Source organism: Urocitellus parryii, chromosome 6, assembly GCF_045843805.1.
Source record: "Urocitellus parryii isolate mUroPar1 chromosome 6, mUroPar1.hap1, whole genome shotgun sequence".
In the NCBI taxonomy this organism is placed as follows: domain Eukaryota; kingdom Metazoa; phylum Chordata; class Mammalia; order Rodentia; family Sciuridae; genus Urocitellus; species Urocitellus parryii.
The window spans coordinates 32,100,868-32,119,467 of NC_135536.1; the positions used below are offsets into that span (position 1 = coordinate 32,100,868).

Sequence of the window (18,600 nt, forward strand, 5' to 3'; positions counted from 1 at the left end):
ATTCATTTTAAGAGGGATTAGGGGAAAAGCTCAGCATCTTGATGCTAGGAGAAAACACCACTGTGTGCATTCATTTTAAGAGGGATTAGGGGAAAAGCTCAGTAGTAGAGAGGTTCAATCCTCAGCATTCCCCCAAAAAGCAGGGGATGAATAAGAGATAGCATTACTAATATATCATTACACTGCTTTGACAAAGGTTTTCAGCACAGTAGGCACATTGAGCTATAGAGAAAATGGCATCACCCAAGAGTTTATTTTTCTTTACAAATAACTTTTCTGCAGTCAACAGCCTTCCTCATCTGACTTGTTATCAAAACCTGAATAGGGAGACCCCACCCTTAAATTATCATAAGAGGCTTCACCAAAGCCTTTTTTAAAAAGTTCTATTATCGGATAAAAGTTAGAACAGCAGTGTTTTCATTTGCATAATGCAGGTCAATTCTCTGTATACTCTTGGCACTTCCTAAGATGAGCTTACTTGATTTTTCTTGGAAATAAACTATAGAATAATAGATGAGCAAAACTACACAATTATAACAATAAGTAAAAGTTTAGAGCATAACAGCCCTAGTGGTGATGGTCTTAAGTAAACTCAAATTTATTTAACTTGAAAAATACTTTCCTAGAGAACCTCCTTATTTAACCATGGTTGGATAAGAATCACTAATTGCTAATCACTTTGATTCTGTACAGACCTTGTTGCTTAATGATCAACATGTCTGTGCTTTCCATGCAATCAGTTTAAGTTTAAAACCCTTACAATCACCTAATGAGATAGATAACATTCCTATTTCACTTAGAAGAAATTATACTTGAGATATGAGCTTGTACAAGAACACACGCTGTTAAGTAATAAAGCCAGAATTTCACCTCAAAATCCTAATTATAATACAAACCTTTATTTAAATAAGAGGAAAAGCTATTGTACAAATACAATTCTTCAGGTGTAGCCTACAAGGTCATGGCTCTGGGTGCTTAACCTTGTAAGCAAGTGCTTCTATAAATTCTTAGGTTTAGAGATGATACCATCTGGATACCTTTGCTTGAACCGTGCAACCACGTCTGGGTCTAGTAGGTGGATCCCATCCAGTTGGTTTCCAAGGGTGATCCTGAAACATGTCAAACAGAAATCCTGGAATTAAAGGGCTTTATTATTAAAAGATGCAGATGTTTTATTAAGACTGCCTTTTATCCCATGTCAGTTCATTTTAAAAGACCATAACACCAGAAGAACATATGGTAGTATGACTAGTTAAGTATTGGCACAGATACTGATGTTAAAACGGGGGATGTGCCGGGTATGGTGGTGCACGCTTGTAATCCCAGCAGCTTGGGAGGCTGAGACAGGAGGATCATGAGTTCAAAGCCAGCCACAGCAGCTATGAGGCACTAAGCAACTCAATGAGACCCTGTCTCTAAGTAAAATACAAAAAAAAAAGGGCTGGGGTCGTGGCTCAGTCCCTGAGTTCAATCCCAGGTACCCCCCAAATAAATAAACAAATAAAAGCAGGATGTGTATTATCAAAGGGTTACTAACTGATGCCTAGCCAAGCTTGCTTCACAAAGTTGCTGCTGCCAGTGAGTACTCCTTGGGTAAATAAAACACAAACAGCATGTTTTTTAAAGGAATAGAAGATATTACTACTGTTGACAGAGTGAATAGATTCTTAGTAGCCACCAGGGGGCAGATTTAATACAGCACATAGAAACAGATTCAAGCACTGTGAGTGGAGAGAATAGTGCCTTGGGTCCTAGAAACTGTTGGGTCCAGTTAGTATTAGAGTACAAGCTTAAGCTACTTAAATCCTTTGAAGCCCATTACGGACTACCAGAATGGATGTGAAGCTCACGTTGATTTCTGTCCTTCTTTATAAACAGTATGCACCTTGGGGGCTAGCTTGTTCTCCAGTCATCTTACCAGTTGGGTTGCACATTGTGTGGCCGTCCAAATAACTCAATCTTTCGAGTGCCAGGGGACAATCTCTCAATCATGCCATAAATTTCATCTGGTTTATGACTAGTGGAACGAACCTAAAAAATAAAGACATTGGGCTGGGGATGTGGCTCAAGCGGTAGCGCGCTCGCCTGGTATGCGTGCGGCCTGGGTTCGATCCTCCAGCACCACATACAAACAAGGATGTTGTGTCCGCCAATAACTAATAAATAAATATTTTTAAAAAAATAAATAAAAATAAAGACATCAATAGCTACTTTTTAAGTTACCCAAGATTGTAGTTCTAGCACTGTCATGTTTATGATCCATATGAGAAAAATTTAGGATGAAAATACACCTGACATGAATGATAATGTAAATGTGAAAGATGTGGATGCCTCAGGAAGCACATACCTCAGCTACGATCACATCGCAATCCAGACCCTGGTTGAAGCCTTGAGGATTTCCTTTGACACCAACCTGCTCACCACAGAGAACAGGATTACCTTATGAAATTACATTTTTCAACTTTTTCTCTATAGAGAAAATCAATTCCTCTTATTGAATAGGACCCTACTGCTGCTCACCAAGCAGTGCTCCTTCCCATGGTTCAACCAGTGACCTGTACGGCCAGTCCGAATGATGCGCTGCAGTTGATTTGTCTTCACCCAGATAATTTCATCTACCCGTTCATAACTGTGAGGCATAAGACAACTAAAGTTTTAACCAGACTTTTATAGTTTTAAGGACAGTATTATCTATAAAGGCAAGGAATCAGCTATATTCTGGGGAGCAGGGAACACATTACCTCACAACATAACAAGTATTAATTTCCCTTAAAGCAACACAATTGCTACTTACCCCCAGAGGTTAAGACATTCTCTGCCCAACTCCATGGCTCTAAAAAGAAATAAAGATTAATTACTTGTATGCCCTGATTTTTCTCTCCCTTCAAAATATCTTATTAAGATCAGAAATTTTTTTGCTGGGCATGGTGCTGCATGCCTATGATCCCACCAACTTGGGAGGCTGAGGCAGAAGGACCACAACTTAGCAAGATCCGGTCTTGGAAAATAAATTAAAAGGCTGGGAATGTAACACGATGGTAAAGCATCCTTATTCTGAAAAAAACAAAAAACCTTTTTTTTCCCCCAGTAGATTTTCAGTGAACTGTTTACATGCAAGCTACAGATACCATCTGAGCAACAAGGTGGATCCAAGAATGAAACAGTAAAAGTACTCATAAGACATTACCTTTCTCAAGGTGCAAATTCAGAGTTAAATGATTCATAGTATCATTTGTGTTATAAATAAATAAGTCTTAAGAAGGTCTAAGTCAGTCATATATTTAATAGCAGGGCTAGGAAACCCAGTACTCACCGTACTATATCTGCTCATAACTACATGTCTTTGAGCTGTATTACCTGCCTGTGACCCAGAGGAAGAGAAAGCCATCATCCTGCAGTACTGGAATGTTGAGCCTGCGCATCTCATCATCTGTCAGGGTCCCATAGGGCAGCTCCATGTGAATATCCCAGGGTGGGTCAGCCATCACAACTGCAAACTTGCCCAAGATACTGACGTCCAGGTAACGGATATCACAACAGATCCACTGCGTGAGGTGGCATTTGGTCATCTTCCCTTCCTTCACTCTTAAATTCATGGTCCCATCCCTTTTCCATTTGATTTTCTACTCCCTTATATCTATCCCACTTCATTCCCAACCAGCAAGACAAGTTGCTAAATTATGCCCTCTTTCCTACATGTATGACTGTACTATTGAGACAGAAGTCCATTAAGTCAAAATGAGTTTTCTAAGCATGCAAATACCTGAGGTGGAAAGAGTCGATCTGCACTGGAGTCACCTCCAACACTCTGTGTAAGAGCAAACTCCTGGCTTGGTGTATGGTCCTTGCTGCCAGGACCCTCAGGATCCACGCAAGCATCAATTTCATAGTGAACATATTTACAGGTATCCATGTGGAAACATGTGTTAAGGAAAGAGCAATCACCTAAAGATTCATCAGTGTGTTTATTGATAATTCGCCTGGGGAAATAAAAAGGGGAAATAATCAAGATGGTACTCCAGAAGTAGAACCACAGTTAAAGTTCCAAGTTATACCAAATCTTGCTTTAAAAAAAAAAACAAAAAAACACTTCCCTAATTTTCTCTAGTTTTAGAGATTCCTCCAAGACTTAAAGAGTAGAGGCAGATGACATGGAAATCCATAATTCACACTAAAGAATAATTATAATCCCTCTCTGAACAAGAACTCAGCTTCCTTCTCCTACTTTATGAAGGAAAACAGTCCAAAAAGGACTTGGCTTGTTATAGAGCAGAATAAAACACTGGTTTAAGACCCTAGGTTCCCATTTCTCCTGTGATCATCCTCCTTTCAGAAACTAATTTTGTGGGTCAAGAGACAAAGAGATGCCTTGCTAAAAGGGGGCACTTAAAAAATTTCCCATCTATTTGGGAGTATATAGTCTATATCCACATCATGCCACTTCTGAAAGTAATACCTTAAGAGTCTGGAGGACTTAGACAAACCAGAAACCATAAGACTACTGATAAACCCAAAGACAAGGAATATGTTGAAAAGGAATGACTCCTTGTGGAAAATCCATCCCTCCTCATTCCCTCCCAAGAGACCTGAAATGCAGCTTGCGACAAGGTCGATCAGCATCACTGGCTTTCATGCACTCTTCCTTGGTCCCATAGTCACAAAATTCTTGTACTTGGGCCCGACCTCGTGAACGAAACTTTTCAACAATGGACTGTTCCTTCGCTGTTGTAGTATTTAATAGCTCTAGGATCTCCTGACTGACCTATAACAGAAGCAGTCTTAGTCATAAGAGTCTGTAAGTCAAATCAACTCTTAAAAAATTCTATTTGATGTTGATGTCTTAAAGGATAAATGAGCTAATAACCTAGGAAAAGTTGAGCTCTGGGATAAGAGATCTGTCATGGGTTCAGTTCTTCCTCAAACCTGCATTTAGGATACAGTAAAACTACAAGGGGGGTAGGCTGGGGTTGTGGCTCAGTGGTAGAGCACTTGCCTAGCATGTGTGAGGCACTGGGTTCGATTCTCAGCACCACATACAAATAAATGAATAAAATAAAGGTCCATCAATATCTTAAAATTTTTTTTAAATACAAAAAGCTTGATTCCTACTGCTAAGCATTAAGCTAAACTTGTTTTCCACAGGAAAACAAAAACTCAAACACTTGTACTTATTGAGTACTGAGCCAAGACATAATGCTAATACTATACTGTTTACTCCTAATCAATTCAACAGTACTAAAAAAGGGGGGTACTGTGGTTATCTTCATTTTACAGATAAGAGAACTAAGGCTTAAGAGAAGTTAACTTGTTCAAACTCATACAACTAGAAGTAGTAAACAGATGAGAACTCAAAATTGCTATACTGCTACTTTGCACTGTTTTAATCAATTTCTGTAATTGCTGGTCCAATGAATATCATCCAATATTCATATATTTGGATTCCTTGTCTCTTGATCTAATGATCCAAACAGATGCAATTACAGATTCTCTAAATCAGGGTTTCTTGACTTGGCATCAATGACATTTTGTGCCAAGCAGTTCTTTATTGCAGGGGGTTGTCCTACTATGCACTGTAGCATATTTAGCAACATCACTGGCCTCAACCTTCCAGAAGCCAGTAGCACACTCTCATGTTGTGATTACAAAAATATCTCCAAATATTGTCAATGTTTTTGGTGGGGGGTGAGGATGGGGTAAAACCATCCTTAGTTGAAAACCACTACTCTCAATCCTCAATTCTGACTGAACCTTTCTGTAGGAGTAAATCCTGCTCATTCAAAGCTATATATAATTCAGAGCATATTGTAAGAGTACTTTAATAAGACTCCTACCTTTTTGCTCTGTTGTTCCTTAGTAGACTGTTGGTTTAAAAGACTTTCTATCTCCAGATCAACATCTGAGGCAGCATGTTTTCTTGATTTCTTGGCTGACTCCTTGGCTGGTTCTGATGCTGAAGAGGTCAGGCCAGAGGCTAAAGAGCTGGCAAAGGCAGCTGTTGTAGCAGAGTCCTGTTCTGCACGCCGCTTCTGCCCTGCAATAGTCCCTGCTACCTCCCCAGGGCCTTTCTTTTCTGCCACAGCAACCATCATGGCAGACAGCTTGGAATGGTCAGCATAGGTCACAAGAGTGGGATGTGCATCATCTTGTAGGAGACCTCGTTTCACCTCAATCAACTCCTGAGCTGCAAACTTCTGTAGGAGGCTTTCCACCCCATCTTGAGTGGCAGGGGCATCTGGCTAGAGTAGGAAGGGAGAAGAGGGCAATTACACACTGACCATGAACAGGAAATAAGTGGTATATTCCAGTTGTATTAAGTCATTACCGTGGAGATGGCAAGACGAATGGATACAGCATCAGTGGGCAATGTTAAGGTGAGATCAGAGAGGTGATGTAACAACTTCTTCTCCAACTCGGGGTCTGTAGCTAATTCAGGAACTGCTGAAGCTGTGCTTGGCTTAGGACCACCAGAGGTGGGTGCAGTAGGCACTGGACTATCACTACGGAAGGTTGGGGACAGTGCTGCCTCTGGATTACGTAGATCTAAAAGTGAAGAAAAGTACAAATAAAAACAATAACTACTGCAGTCCATGAATTCTTCAGGAGTCAAATTTGCTACCATTCCCAGCATACATATCTTTCATTTCATGCAGAAAATTCTCAGACCAGCTTTAGCACTAGATTACCCTTCATACTTGAGCATTCACTACTTTGTCAAAATAATCCTGGATTTTTTCAGGAAATCCCCTACACTTTCTCTGTTGAATAAGAACTATTTTCCTAATTCTTTACCCTTGCTATGCTTCAAGGGAAGTAAATTAGAATTATTAGAAATTGAGTGCTGAGGGGCACTGAACTATATCCCTAGCCCTTTGTATTGTTTGTTTGTTTATTTTTTGTGGTACTGGGGATTGAACTCAGGGCCTTGTGTATGCAAAGAAAGCACTCTACCAACTGAGCTATATCCCCAGCCCCTTCTGTATTTATTTTGAGAAAGGGTCTCACCAGCTTTCCCAGGCTAACCTTAAACTTGCAATCTTTTGACAGCTTCCTGAGTTGTTGGGATTACAGGTATGCTCTACTGTACCCAGTTCCACAATCTATAATTTTTTTTTTTTCTGAGATAAGATCTTGCTATATTGCTTAAGGCCTCACAAAATTGCCCAGGCTAGCCTTGAACCTGTGATCCTCCTACCTCAGCCTGGGATTAGAGGCATGTGTCACCACAACCAGCTCCACAATCTAAATTTTAATAAAAGTCAAAAATACTTTCAACAATATAAACTGCTAACAGATTATCTTTTTCAGGCAGGACTTTTAATTTTTTATGGATTTAACTGAATTTGGTAAAATTTAACTCATAATTTCCAAAAAAATTGGAGTTGAACTACAACACTTTCCTAGAACAGTTACATTTTATAAAAAAAAAAATAAGGTTAAAAAAAGTTGTACTCTATTTGAAAAACAAGATGCCACAATTCAGTATCAGCTGCAACTGTCAAGTAATTGATAGAACTTTCTTCACCTTGCTTATGATTCCTTTATGTTCTGCTGAATCTTAGACTGGAACTTTTGCAAACAGAACTAAATTCCTTGTTTTGTTTTGTCAAAGAGGTGCTGTATACATGGAAGGGTCACAGAAGCACTTTGAAGGTCTGGATGAGAAAAGAGTTTCAGAATAACTGACCTAAGCTAAAAAATATATGTAAGAAATGTAAGTGACAATTGCTATTAGCACACTTAACAGAGTATAAACAAAATTCCTTCACTGGACAGAATTACACTGGTGATTATTAGTTTCTTGTAATCCAAAGATCCTACAAGTCTAATAAATTTAAATTTGAATTAAAATATTCCTATGGTAGAAGTACAGTAAAAAGTTAGTCTAGGACCAAATGCTGACCTTGCCCCCCATCCCAATCCTCTTGGGTTCCTTTTTTTTTTTTTTGGTACTGGGCGTTGAACCCAGGGATGCTTAACCGCTGAGCCACATCCTCAGCCCATTTTTTTATATTTTATTAGAGACAGAGTCTCACGGAGTTGCTAAGTGCCTCATTAAATTGCTAAGCCTGGCTTTGAACTCGTGCTCCTCCTGCCTCAGCCCCAAACCTTTGGGATTATAGAGCTGCTGGGATTACAGAGCTGCTGGGATTACAGGCACGTGCCACCTTGCAGCAAGGATCTTGAACTCAGGAGCCTCCTGCCTTGATTTCCTGAGTCACTGGGATAACAGGTGTACACATCTGTGCCCAGGATTTAGCTTTCTTTCCTCAAGTTTTTTGGTGCCAGAGTTCTGAACCCACGGGTGCTCTACCACTGAGGTGTGTGTACACATCTGTGCCCAGGATTTAGCTTTCTTTCCTCAAGTTTTTTTGGTGCCAGAGTTTTGAACCCAGGGGTGCTCTACCACTGAGTTATCCCAGTCCTTTTTAAAATTTTTTATTTTGAGACAGGGTCTAACTAAGTTGCTCAGGTTGGCCTTGAACTTGCAATCCTCCTGCCTCAACCTCCCAAGTCACTGGGATTACAGATATGCACAACCACACCTGGCCTCTTGTGCACTATTAGTGAGAATATAAAATATGCTGTGGAAAATAGCATAGTGATTACTCAAAAAATTTAAAAATGTAATTACCATTTGATCTAGCAAATCCACTTTTTCTGGATACCTACCCCCCAAACTTAAAGTAGGAATTTGAAGAAATATTCATACCCCCTGATTCAAAGCAGCACTGTTTACCATAGCCAAAAGATGGAAGTAACCAAATATCCAACTATAGTTAATGAATAAAATATGCTTCATAAAAGCTAGAAAAAAAGAATTTTGAAAGTATTCATTATAAAGAAATGGTAGCCAGGAGGTGGACAGCACCAGCAATTTAGTGAGAACCTGTCTCAAAATAAAAATTAAGGGATTAACAGGTCATGCTGGCTTCTGGCAGCCAGGGCAGCAGCCCAGGGCTAACTCTGCTACTCTTTCCATTCCCCCTGCTATGAGTGACCCTGGTGGGTTTGTGGACTCTGACTCCACTTTCTTTCTTTTTTTTTTGGTATTGAAGACTGAACCCAGGGACACTTTGCCACTGAGCCATATGCCCAGCCCTTTTTAATTTTTTTTTTGGACTTGTTTTAGTTGTAAACAGGCCTTTATTTATTTATATGCAATGCTGAGAACTGAACCCAGTGCCTCACACATGCTAAGTAAGTGCTCTGCCACTGAGTCACAACCCCAGCCCCAGCCCTTTTTAAATTTTTGAGATAGGATCTCATTAAGTTGCTGAGGCTGGCCTCAAACTTGAAATTTTCCTGCCTCAGCCTCTCAAATTGCTGGGATTGTGCCCACTTTCTTTCAAAATCACTGTCTGTTGGGCCCTTGAGAGCCAGAGGCTACGGGAGAGCAAAACCTGGCCTAAAGTCTATGGCTGAGGAGTAGGGGAAAAGAAACAGGTGCCAGAAATCCCAAGGACAAATGCACCATTGCTAGTATGGAGACTGCCCTAAGGAAGCAAGCAAAGGCCCTGGGAATAAGACAAGGTCCATCAAATGGTTTTAATAGATCTGATCACTTGTTCTGAACTCAGATCACTGTGGTTATGACAGAACAGGAACCAATGGTGCCTGAGAGATTCAGTTGCAACTCGGTGATTTCTGGGAAGTCGGGGAGCAGCCTACAGTACTCTCTGGAGAGCCAGACTTAGGCCCTTGAATCTTGCCTGTGGCTCACCCACTGGGTGGTGGAAGGCAAATAAACAGAAGACCGGTAGACAGGGCCTAAAAGTCCCAAGCTTTAGGGAAATATGTGAGGTTGGAGCACCAGTATAACTCAGAGGGTTGGGGAAGGAGGTGACTTAAAACAAAAGGGAAAAAAAAGGAAGAATAAAATAATAAAAAGGACTCGGGATAGGGCTGGGGTTGTGGCTCATCAGTAGAGCGCTCGCCTGACATGCGTGAGGCCCTGTGTTCAATCCTCAACACCACATAAAAATAAATAAACAAAATAAAGGTATTGTGTACAGCAAAAATAAATACTAAAAAAAAAAAAAAAAAAAAAGGACTCGGGGATATAGTTCAGTGGTAAAGCGCACTGGGTTCAATCCCTACTAACCTCTCCCCACAAAAAGAAAGAAATGATAGCCAGGCATGATGGTGTGTGTCTGTAATCCAGGTGACTTGGAAGGCTGAGGCAGGAGGATTGCAAGTCTGAAGCCAATATCAGCAACTTAGACTCTGTCTCAAAATAAAAGATTAAAAGGCCTGGTGGTATTGTCCAAAGGTAGAATGCCCATGTTCAATTCCTAGTGCTGAAGAAGGAGAAATTATTTAGCTCACAGTTTTAGAGAAGGGAAGATAGGAAGGAAGGGAGAGAGGGATGGAGGGAAAGAGGTTTATTGCTCACAATTTTGGAGACTGGAATATCAAATAGCAAAGCACAGGTTATTGGCTGGAACATCTGTGTATCTGCATCTTAACCAATTGGTTCCAAGTTTTCAATTATGAGATATGTCAATTACAGGCATATCCCACCATGCCCAGCCTCATCTCTTTTCCTTATAAAGTAGTGTGTGTCCAATATTTATTTAGAGTTACAAAACATACTATTACAAATGCAAAGCTAACAGTAGTCTTTCAATGAGTCTTTGCTCATAATATTTTATATTCATTAATGATACGGATGTATTTTAGTTCATTTTTTAAAATCCCTGTCTTTAAACATAGAGCTCAGTAAATAACTACTTGAATATTAGATTTCAGTAATACTACAAAGCCACAATTGTTAGGAAAATTTTTTAGTTCCTGTGAGAGAACTGAATAATCTAAATTTTATCAAGCTTTTGGTTACATATTATATGAACCAACTGTGATTAATAAACTAATAAAGTTGTGTTCCACAATGTTTTCCTAAAAATCCTAAAAACCAAAGAAATATACACTTTGGAATAATCAAAATAAAGAGGACAGTGACACACTGATTAATTTATATTTCATCCCTACGTATTCCCATACAACCCCCCAAAATGGGTCAAAGTTCTGGGTCAGGAAATAATATCTGTTTAATTTCAACTTAAAAAATTCTTTTGGAATCTACAAGGTGAATATACAAGTCAAAATATTTACCTCTGAAAAAGAATATTTACATTCAAGGGAGAAAACAGTTTAAAATGATTAAACAGGTTAGCACTGGATGAAAGTACCAAGGCTCTAAGTTTGGTTGATACCAAAATGTGATTAATATAAAAGAAAAATAAAATATAATTTAAAATAACTAGGAGCAATTAGAATCATCCACCTAGGGCTGGGGATGTAGCTCTGTGGTAGAGCACTTATCTGGCATGATCAAGACCTGGGTTTGATCCCCAGCACTGCAAAAAATAAAAAAAGAAAAAAGAATCATTCATTCATCTAAAGAGTATGCATTTAGAAATAGAAACAGCATAAAAAGGTATGGTGAAGAACAATTAAAACCATAAAACAAACCACAAGTAGAGGATGACTTGTCACAAAAAAAATGAAAGAGACAGAACTACACAAAAAGTACATTAATACATTAATACAATACACTGATTTAATAGTCTATAAAAATTAACATTGTAGGTCACTTTGTAGAATTGACTACTTGAATTCTCAGGTATCTTTTCCCAACTGCTATTGCTGAATGAAAAAAAAAAATTATTTCATACTAAAGTTAGTAAATATCCATAGAAGAAATGTACTTACCCAAGGCTGTCACATTCTTCTATGCTGCAAAAGAGGCTCAGGGGACTAAAATAGTGATGGGTTCTCTAAGTGGAAAATATGGAGAGGTGACAAAACAAGACTGTATTACCTCTTACAGAAATGCCTAAATTGAAAAGTTAGTTAACTGACAGTGCCCAAATGCAGTATGGTAATTGTTGAGTTTCTAGTTATAACAAGAATGGAATATTAGCCCTTCTTTTCTGCTAATAAAGCAACTCACTCATACAGCCTACATCTCAGTGCTGCATACCTGATGAACACTTGAAGGTCTTTGGCAGGCACAAAAACCCTCTACAGAACAGGTGTTTCTCTGACTTATTTAATACATCACCTACATACAATCTGTTTCTCTACAAAGTGTTTTTTTCAACACAAGTGAGTTTGCATGCAACTAGTAAATAAGGGAATGTTAGAATAACAGAAACCCTGGGCTGGGATTGTGGCTCAGAGATAGAGTGCTTGCCTAGCATGCATGAGGCACTGGGTTCAATCCTCAGCACCACATAAATATAAAATAAAGATTTAAAATATATAAATATATATATAAAATATATATCAGAAACCCTGTTTGCTCATACATGATTTTCTCATCATGTTAAAATTTTAAAGTGGTCGGGCAAATTTTCTCACAGGAAATAATAGCAGGGTATGGTGGCACATGCCTATAATCCCAGCTACCTGGGAAGCTGAGGCAGGAGTATCACAAGTTCAAGGCCTATTTCAAAATAGTTTTAAAACAGCGCTAAGGGCCAGGCTTGGTGGCACACACCTGTAATCCCATCAACCTGAGAGGCTAAAACAGGAGAATCAGAAGTTTGAGGCCAGCCTCAGCAACTTAGTGAGGCCCTAAGCAACTTAGCAAGACCCTGTCTCAAAAAATAAAAAGGGGGCTGGATTTGTGGCTCACCTAGCACATGCAAGGTGCTGGGTTCGATCCTCAGCACCAAATAAAAATAAATAAATAAAATAAAGGTACTATGTCCAACTATAACTAAATATATATTTTATATATATATAAAATAAAAAGGGTTGTGGGTGTGGCTCAGTGGTTAGGTACCCCTGGGTTCAATTCCCAGTATCAAAATAAATAAATAAGTAAAATTAAAAAGAGCTGGAGCTAGGTGTGGTGGCACGTTTGTAATCCCAGTGGCTCGGTAGGTGAGACAGGAGGATCATAATTCCAAAATCAGCCTCAGCAAAAGCAAGGTGCTAAGCAACTCAGTGACCCTGTCTCTAAATAAAATACAAAATAGGGCTGGGGATGCGGTTCAGTGTTTGAATACCTGAGTTCAATCTCCAGTACAAAAACAAAAACAAAAAATGTAAAATTAAGCGTCATTTTCTATATAAAATTAATATGGATAAAAGAAACTAGGGAGCCTAAGAAGTGGTGAACACTTGTAATTCCATCTACTTGGCAGACTGAGGCAGGAGGACAGCCAGTTAGAGGGCAGCCTAGGCAACTTAGCAAGACACTGTCTCAAAATAGAAATAAAAAGGGTTGTAGCTCAGTGGTAGAGCACTTGCCTAGCATGTGTGAAGCACTGGGTTCGATTCTCAGCACCACATATAAACAAAAAAATTAAAGGTCCATTCATAACCAAAAAATATTTTTAAAAAGGGGGGGAGGTAGCTGAGGATATAGTTTAGAGATAAAATGGTCCTGGGTACAATCCTTAGTATCATAAATAAAAAAAAAGAAAGGAAAAAGATTTTTTAAAATGGGAAACCAATGAATACAAAAACAAGAAAAAAACAAAACACAGAGTAAACTGGATTTACCAGTCAGAGATATTCAAGTTTATATACCAACATGGGAATTCAGTAACTACTCTAAAGCTTGACTACTACTTATTCCCACATCCTATGTCTGCACTTCTTCCTTTACTATACTGCCCTCTTACTTTTTATTAAAAAATAAGACAGTAAGGACAAGGGATATAGCTCAGTTGGCAGAGTGTTTGCCTCGAATGTACAAGGAAGGCTCTGGGTTCAATCCCCAGCATCACCACAAAAAAAGTAAGTAAATAAATAATAAAAATGTAAGTTCTACATAGCCCAAAACCAACTGAAGTGCCAACTTCACTATAATGGCTTCACTGTCTATACTAGATCTTATTCTTTCTTAACCGTATAGCTTGGATCCATTCATTTGAATCTTACATATGATACTGTGTTTCTTACTTTTCCAGTACCAAGACAGAGAACCCAGAGGCACTCTACCACTGAGCTACATCCCCAGCCCTTTTTATTTTTTAAGTCAGGGTCTCCCTAAATTGTCCAGGCAGGCCTTGAATTTTCAATTTTTCTACCTCTGCCTTCCGATTTGCTGGGATTGCATGTTTGCTTCTGACTTTTTATTAGTATCTATCCTTGATTCTCAACTATATTTTAAACTCCTTGAGGGCAGCATCTTATTTTTATCTAACTAGACTCATGAAAACACTGTAATATTAATTAATTGAGCAATATTAATCATGGTGTGAAAATCCTGCCAGTACATCTTCTGATCTAGGTAGCAGAATATGAGTACTTGAACCTACTCAAAGCAAGATTTAAAGATGGAGTTGACAATACTGATAGAAAATGGAACAAACTGCCACAAGGTGGTATGAATTCACTGTCCTCACAGAACTCTGCAATTGATTTGCCTTAAGTAATTTAAGGTCTGCGCTGGGGATGGAAGAAAATTAGGGTTGAACTTGAAAATCTCCAGTTACTTCAAGTCATGACTGTCATAAACAGGAAAGGAGAAATTTTGAAAACCAAAAACTGAATGTTTTCAGATTCTTGCTCGCTGTGTAAATGTCAGTTTCCCTACTCTTTTAGCAACACCTACCTAGTGAGAGAGTACCCTGTGCGGGCCACTTAACTCTGGGCACAGTGGATGAAAGTGAGCTCAATCCTGCTCACTGTGCCTATGGTTAAAAAGAAACGACCGCTTTCGTGCAGTCTCTCTATAACCGAAGGAAGAACAAAGCACCATAGTAGCAACAAAAGGGGGGGCTTGGTACTACGCGGGACAGAAGACTAAAGGACCTCGCAAAGGCGATATTCTCCAGACTTAAGAGGAGTGGGAAGTTGGACGAGGGAAGATATCCCGCGTCGGTTCGGTTTGTTAGCTAGAGGAACAAGGCCCGGGGTGGAGAGGAAGTGCGAACTGCCTGCAGGAGAATGACGGTCTGTGTGGCTGAAGGGGAGAGAAGGATGCCAATGTATGAGGCATCAGAGAAACGGCCACTGGGCAAGGACGCTGACTCCGGAGCTGTGTTTTTCTCCAGGGCCCTCTCCCTCCCTCCCTGGCCAAACCTGGCCCCCGACTGCCCCGCGCCTCACCCAAGTGCCCCGAGTCCTGTTTCCGCCTCCGCTGCAGTCTCTCCCGAAGCGAGTCCAACTGCTTCTTGTGGGCCTGGATAGAACTCCACGTGTCCGACATCCTGGTCTCGCAGCCCGGACTCACTCGAATCAGGCGCGGCGGACTAGCACCTCCCAGCCCTTGCTGGAAGATACATTCAATTCTCACGCGGACACCCGAAGACTAACCGGAAACAAATCCCTGGAGATTCACAAGTCGAAAGGCCACTTCCGGTTTCGCGGTCAGGTGGGGAAGTTGTAATTAAAGCCACTTTAGGTGTTGACAGAATAGCAGATATATTCCTTGTGAGGGCTCTTTTGTGCTTCCGGGCGCCATGAAGCTGTGCCTCCCATGTTGGTGCCTGGCAGAGCAGCCATGTTGCTTAGAGACGCGCATGCGGCCATGTTGAACAGTAGGAAATGAGTCCGGAGGGCGGACATAGGCTAAGATAACGCAGTTAGTACTGCGCTTACGTCTTTTTAAAATAACCACTAGTTCCTTTACAGTTTGGTACTAACACCTTTTTCATTGGAGGTGTGGTAGGTTTATGTTTCCATACATTCATTTCCACCACCCACACACACACATCAAACACACACACACACACACACACACAAAAAAAAAAACCCACCCTATTTCAGTGGTCTTCAGTCAGGGGTAGCGGGTAAGAATGTATATATATGGTGGGAGGTCGTTGGGCCTGCTGATGGAGTAGACATAAAAAGTCTAGAAATACATATTTTTACTTTATATATTTTTACTTTTCTTACATCTATAATTACTGCATATAAATTATTAAAATGGGGTTTCTGAGGTTCTGATTTGCATTGAGTCTTATGGGAGCTACTTGAATGTGTGTGTTCAGTTGTGAAAAATTGAGTCAAACATTTTGGTATGTGCACTTCTTTGTACTAAACTTTGCAGAAGGTGTATGTGGTTTTTTTTTGTTTGTTTTTTTGTTTTTTTTTTGTTTTTTTTTTGTTTTGAATTGTCAATGGACCTTTTTTCTTTATTGATATGTGGTGCTCAGAATCGCACCCAGTGCCTCACATATGCTAGGCAAGCACTCTACCACCGAGCCACAACCCCAGACCGTGTCTGTGTGTTTTAATTGGTGTTTTGAATGGAAACATTGGGAATCATTGATCTAATGTCCACATAATATCAAACACTGTCAGAAAAAAAAAAAAAAAAAAGTTTGACAGTCATAGTTTGTTTTCAAAGAGTTTCTAGTCTGGTTAAGGTTTAGGATCCAACTTATTAATGAAGAACCATCTTTAAAGCACCCACTCCTCCACCCCCACCCCCCCACCTCCCCACCTCCCCACCTCATGCATGCTAAGCAGGTGCATTACTACTGAACCACATCCCCAGCCCCCAAATTGTTGTTCTTTCAAGGTCATTAACACACAGAAATGAAATATACAAAAAGTATGTACTAATAAGATTAATCTTTTTTTAAATATTTATTTTATAGTTGGACACAATACCTTTATTTCACTGATTTATTTTTTACGTGGTGCTGAGGATTGAACCCAGGGTGCCGCGCGTGTAAGACTACCGCTCTACTGCTGAGCCACAACCCCAGCCCCAAGATTAAATAATCTTGATGGGGAACAAGAGTACTGAATATAACCTTGTAGAAGATGAAGAGGGTTGCCTGTAATCCCAACGACTTGGAGCCTGAAGCAGGAGGATCATAAGTTCAAGACCAATCTTGAAAATTTTGTGAAACCCTGTTCCAAAACAATAAGAAAGGGCCCGGAATGTAGCTCAGTGGCAAACCTCTGGGTTCCATCCCATCCCCCATCCCAGCACTATAAAAAATGGTTTGGGGATGATTTCATCTTAAAGACAGAATTTCAAGATTGACCCTTAACATCATAAGCATTATTGTCTAGGAAATTAAAGGTTTTCTAGTGGAGGACTTGCTAGAATTTCAGATATGTTAGGTCTGGTCTGTCACCCATCATACAAAGGACTACAAAAAGGTAATACAAGGCTGGATTTGTGGATCAGTGGTAGAGTACTCACCTAGCACATGTGAGGCACTGGATTCAATCTTCACCACATAAAAATTAATAAAGGTATTATGTCCATCTATAACTAAAAAAAATAAAAAGTAGCACAGGTAGGTACTCTTTTTTTAAAAAAATTGTAGTTGTAGATGGACAGCATGTCTTTATTTCATTTGTTTTATTTTTACATGGTGCTAAGGATCAAACCCAGTGCCTCACACATAGTAGGCAAGTGCTCTGCCCCTGAGCTACAGCCCTAGACCAAGAAGGTACTCTTTTTAAAAAAAAATTTTTTTTAGTTGTAGTTGGACACTATACCTTTATTTTATTTATTTTTATATGGTGCTAAGGATCGAACCCAGGGCCTCACACGTTTTAGGTGAGCACTCTACCACTGAGCCACAATCCCAGCCTCCAGGTATGTACTCTTGAAAGTCAACCAAATCAAGGGCAGCTGCTAGGGGCTGGGGATATGGCTCAAGCGGTAGTGAGCTCACTTGGCATGCGTGTGGCCCGGGTTCGATCCTCAGCACCACATACAAAGATGATGTGTCCTCCAAAAACTTAAAAATAAATGTTGAGGAAATTCTCTCTCTCTTTAAAAAAAAAAATGATGCAGAATTTCATTGTGGTTCTCACAAAAGGGATGTTCCAGAGTAAAAGAAAAAAAAAAGGCAGCTGCTAAAAATCTTTGCTTTCACATCAACTTTGGAAAATTTTTGGAAGCACAGGAAGGTCACTTAGCGTGTTCTGCTTAAAGGATTTTTTTTCTAGACTCATCATAACAAGTTTGCTGCTCAAAAGAAAAACACTGTCTGCCCACACTTGGCCACTCTACATTTAGAATCCTAAGCAGTGTGGTGAAGGAGGGCAACAACATCTAGCAAAGAGTGTGAGCCTAATTGTGAGCAGATAAGCGCTGCATACATTTTAACTATTTCTCCTGTGTGCTGTGGAAGATTGGTTCCAGAGTTGGCCACAGTAATGCCTCCTATTTCTCATTCCTTTATGCAGTATGACTTTGTCACTCTTCTTGTCAAGTTTATTTCCCCTACTCTTGAATCTGAGCTGGCCTTCTGACTAGTCACAAGGTGGCATACATGATAATGCCTCAAGCCTGGGCCCTCACAGGCTTTGCAGTTTGTTTATGCCTTTTTGGGGTTGAGCCTTCATGGGAGTTCAGTTACCCTCATAGACCCTAAGGGTGGAAAAACTACATGGAAACTGAATGTAATCCCAGATGCCTGTGAGGAGGCAAGATTGCAAGACTGAGGTCAATAATGGGCAAATTTAGCAAGACCAAGTTTCAAAATAAAAAAGAGAACTGGGGATGTGGCTCAGTGGTTGAGTGCCCCTGAACAAAATCCATGGTACCAAAAGAAAAAGAAAAAAATATATATATATAGCCCTCCACCCTAGGGGCTGGGAGTGAGGCCACAAATCCTCCAACCCAAATCAAAGCTGCCTGAATGAGCACAGTTCTCATCACATGGG

The 18,600-nt window shown here is 39.9% G+C and overlaps 1 protein-coding gene across 1 annotated transcript; it reads right to left on the reverse strand.

Annotated features, from left to right (window-relative positions):
• Nucleotides 1–67: 67 nt before the first annotated feature.
• Nucleotides 68–15,307, reverse strand: Mettl3 (methyltransferase 3, N6-adenosine-methyltransferase complex catalytic subunit). Its single transcript, XM_026414190.2, has 11 exons — nt 15,070–15,307; nt 6,323–6,540; nt 5,832–6,236; nt 4,587–4,762; nt 3,764–3,980; nt 3,358–3,545; nt 2,795–2,833; nt 2,521–2,629; nt 2,348–2,413; nt 1,919–2,031; nt 68–1,109 (listed from the first exon to the last, which is right to left on the reverse strand). Exons 1-11 carry the CDS (start codon nt 15,167–15,169, stop codon nt 998–1,000), a joined length of 1,743 nt encoding a protein of 580 aa, XP_026269975.1. The 5' UTR covers nt 15,170–15,307; the 3' UTR covers nt 68–997.
• Nucleotides 15,308–18,600: the final 3,293 nt, after the last annotated feature.

Bases quoted from the DNA above. Each gene is read 5' to 3' on its own strand.
- Mettl3 (XM_026414190.2), bottom strand. From the start codon at position 15,169: ATGTCGGACACGTGGAGTTCTATCCAGGCCCACAAGAAGCAGTTGGAC. The intron at 2,834-3,357 runs GTAATACAGCTC...ATTTCTTTTTAG, and splicing joins TTCCTCTGGGTCACAGGCAG to AGCCATGGAGTTGGGCAGAG. The intron at 2,032-2,347 runs GTATGTGCTTCC...TTTATTTTTTAG, and splicing joins GCGATGTGATCGTAGCTGAG to GTTCGTTCCACTAGTCATAA.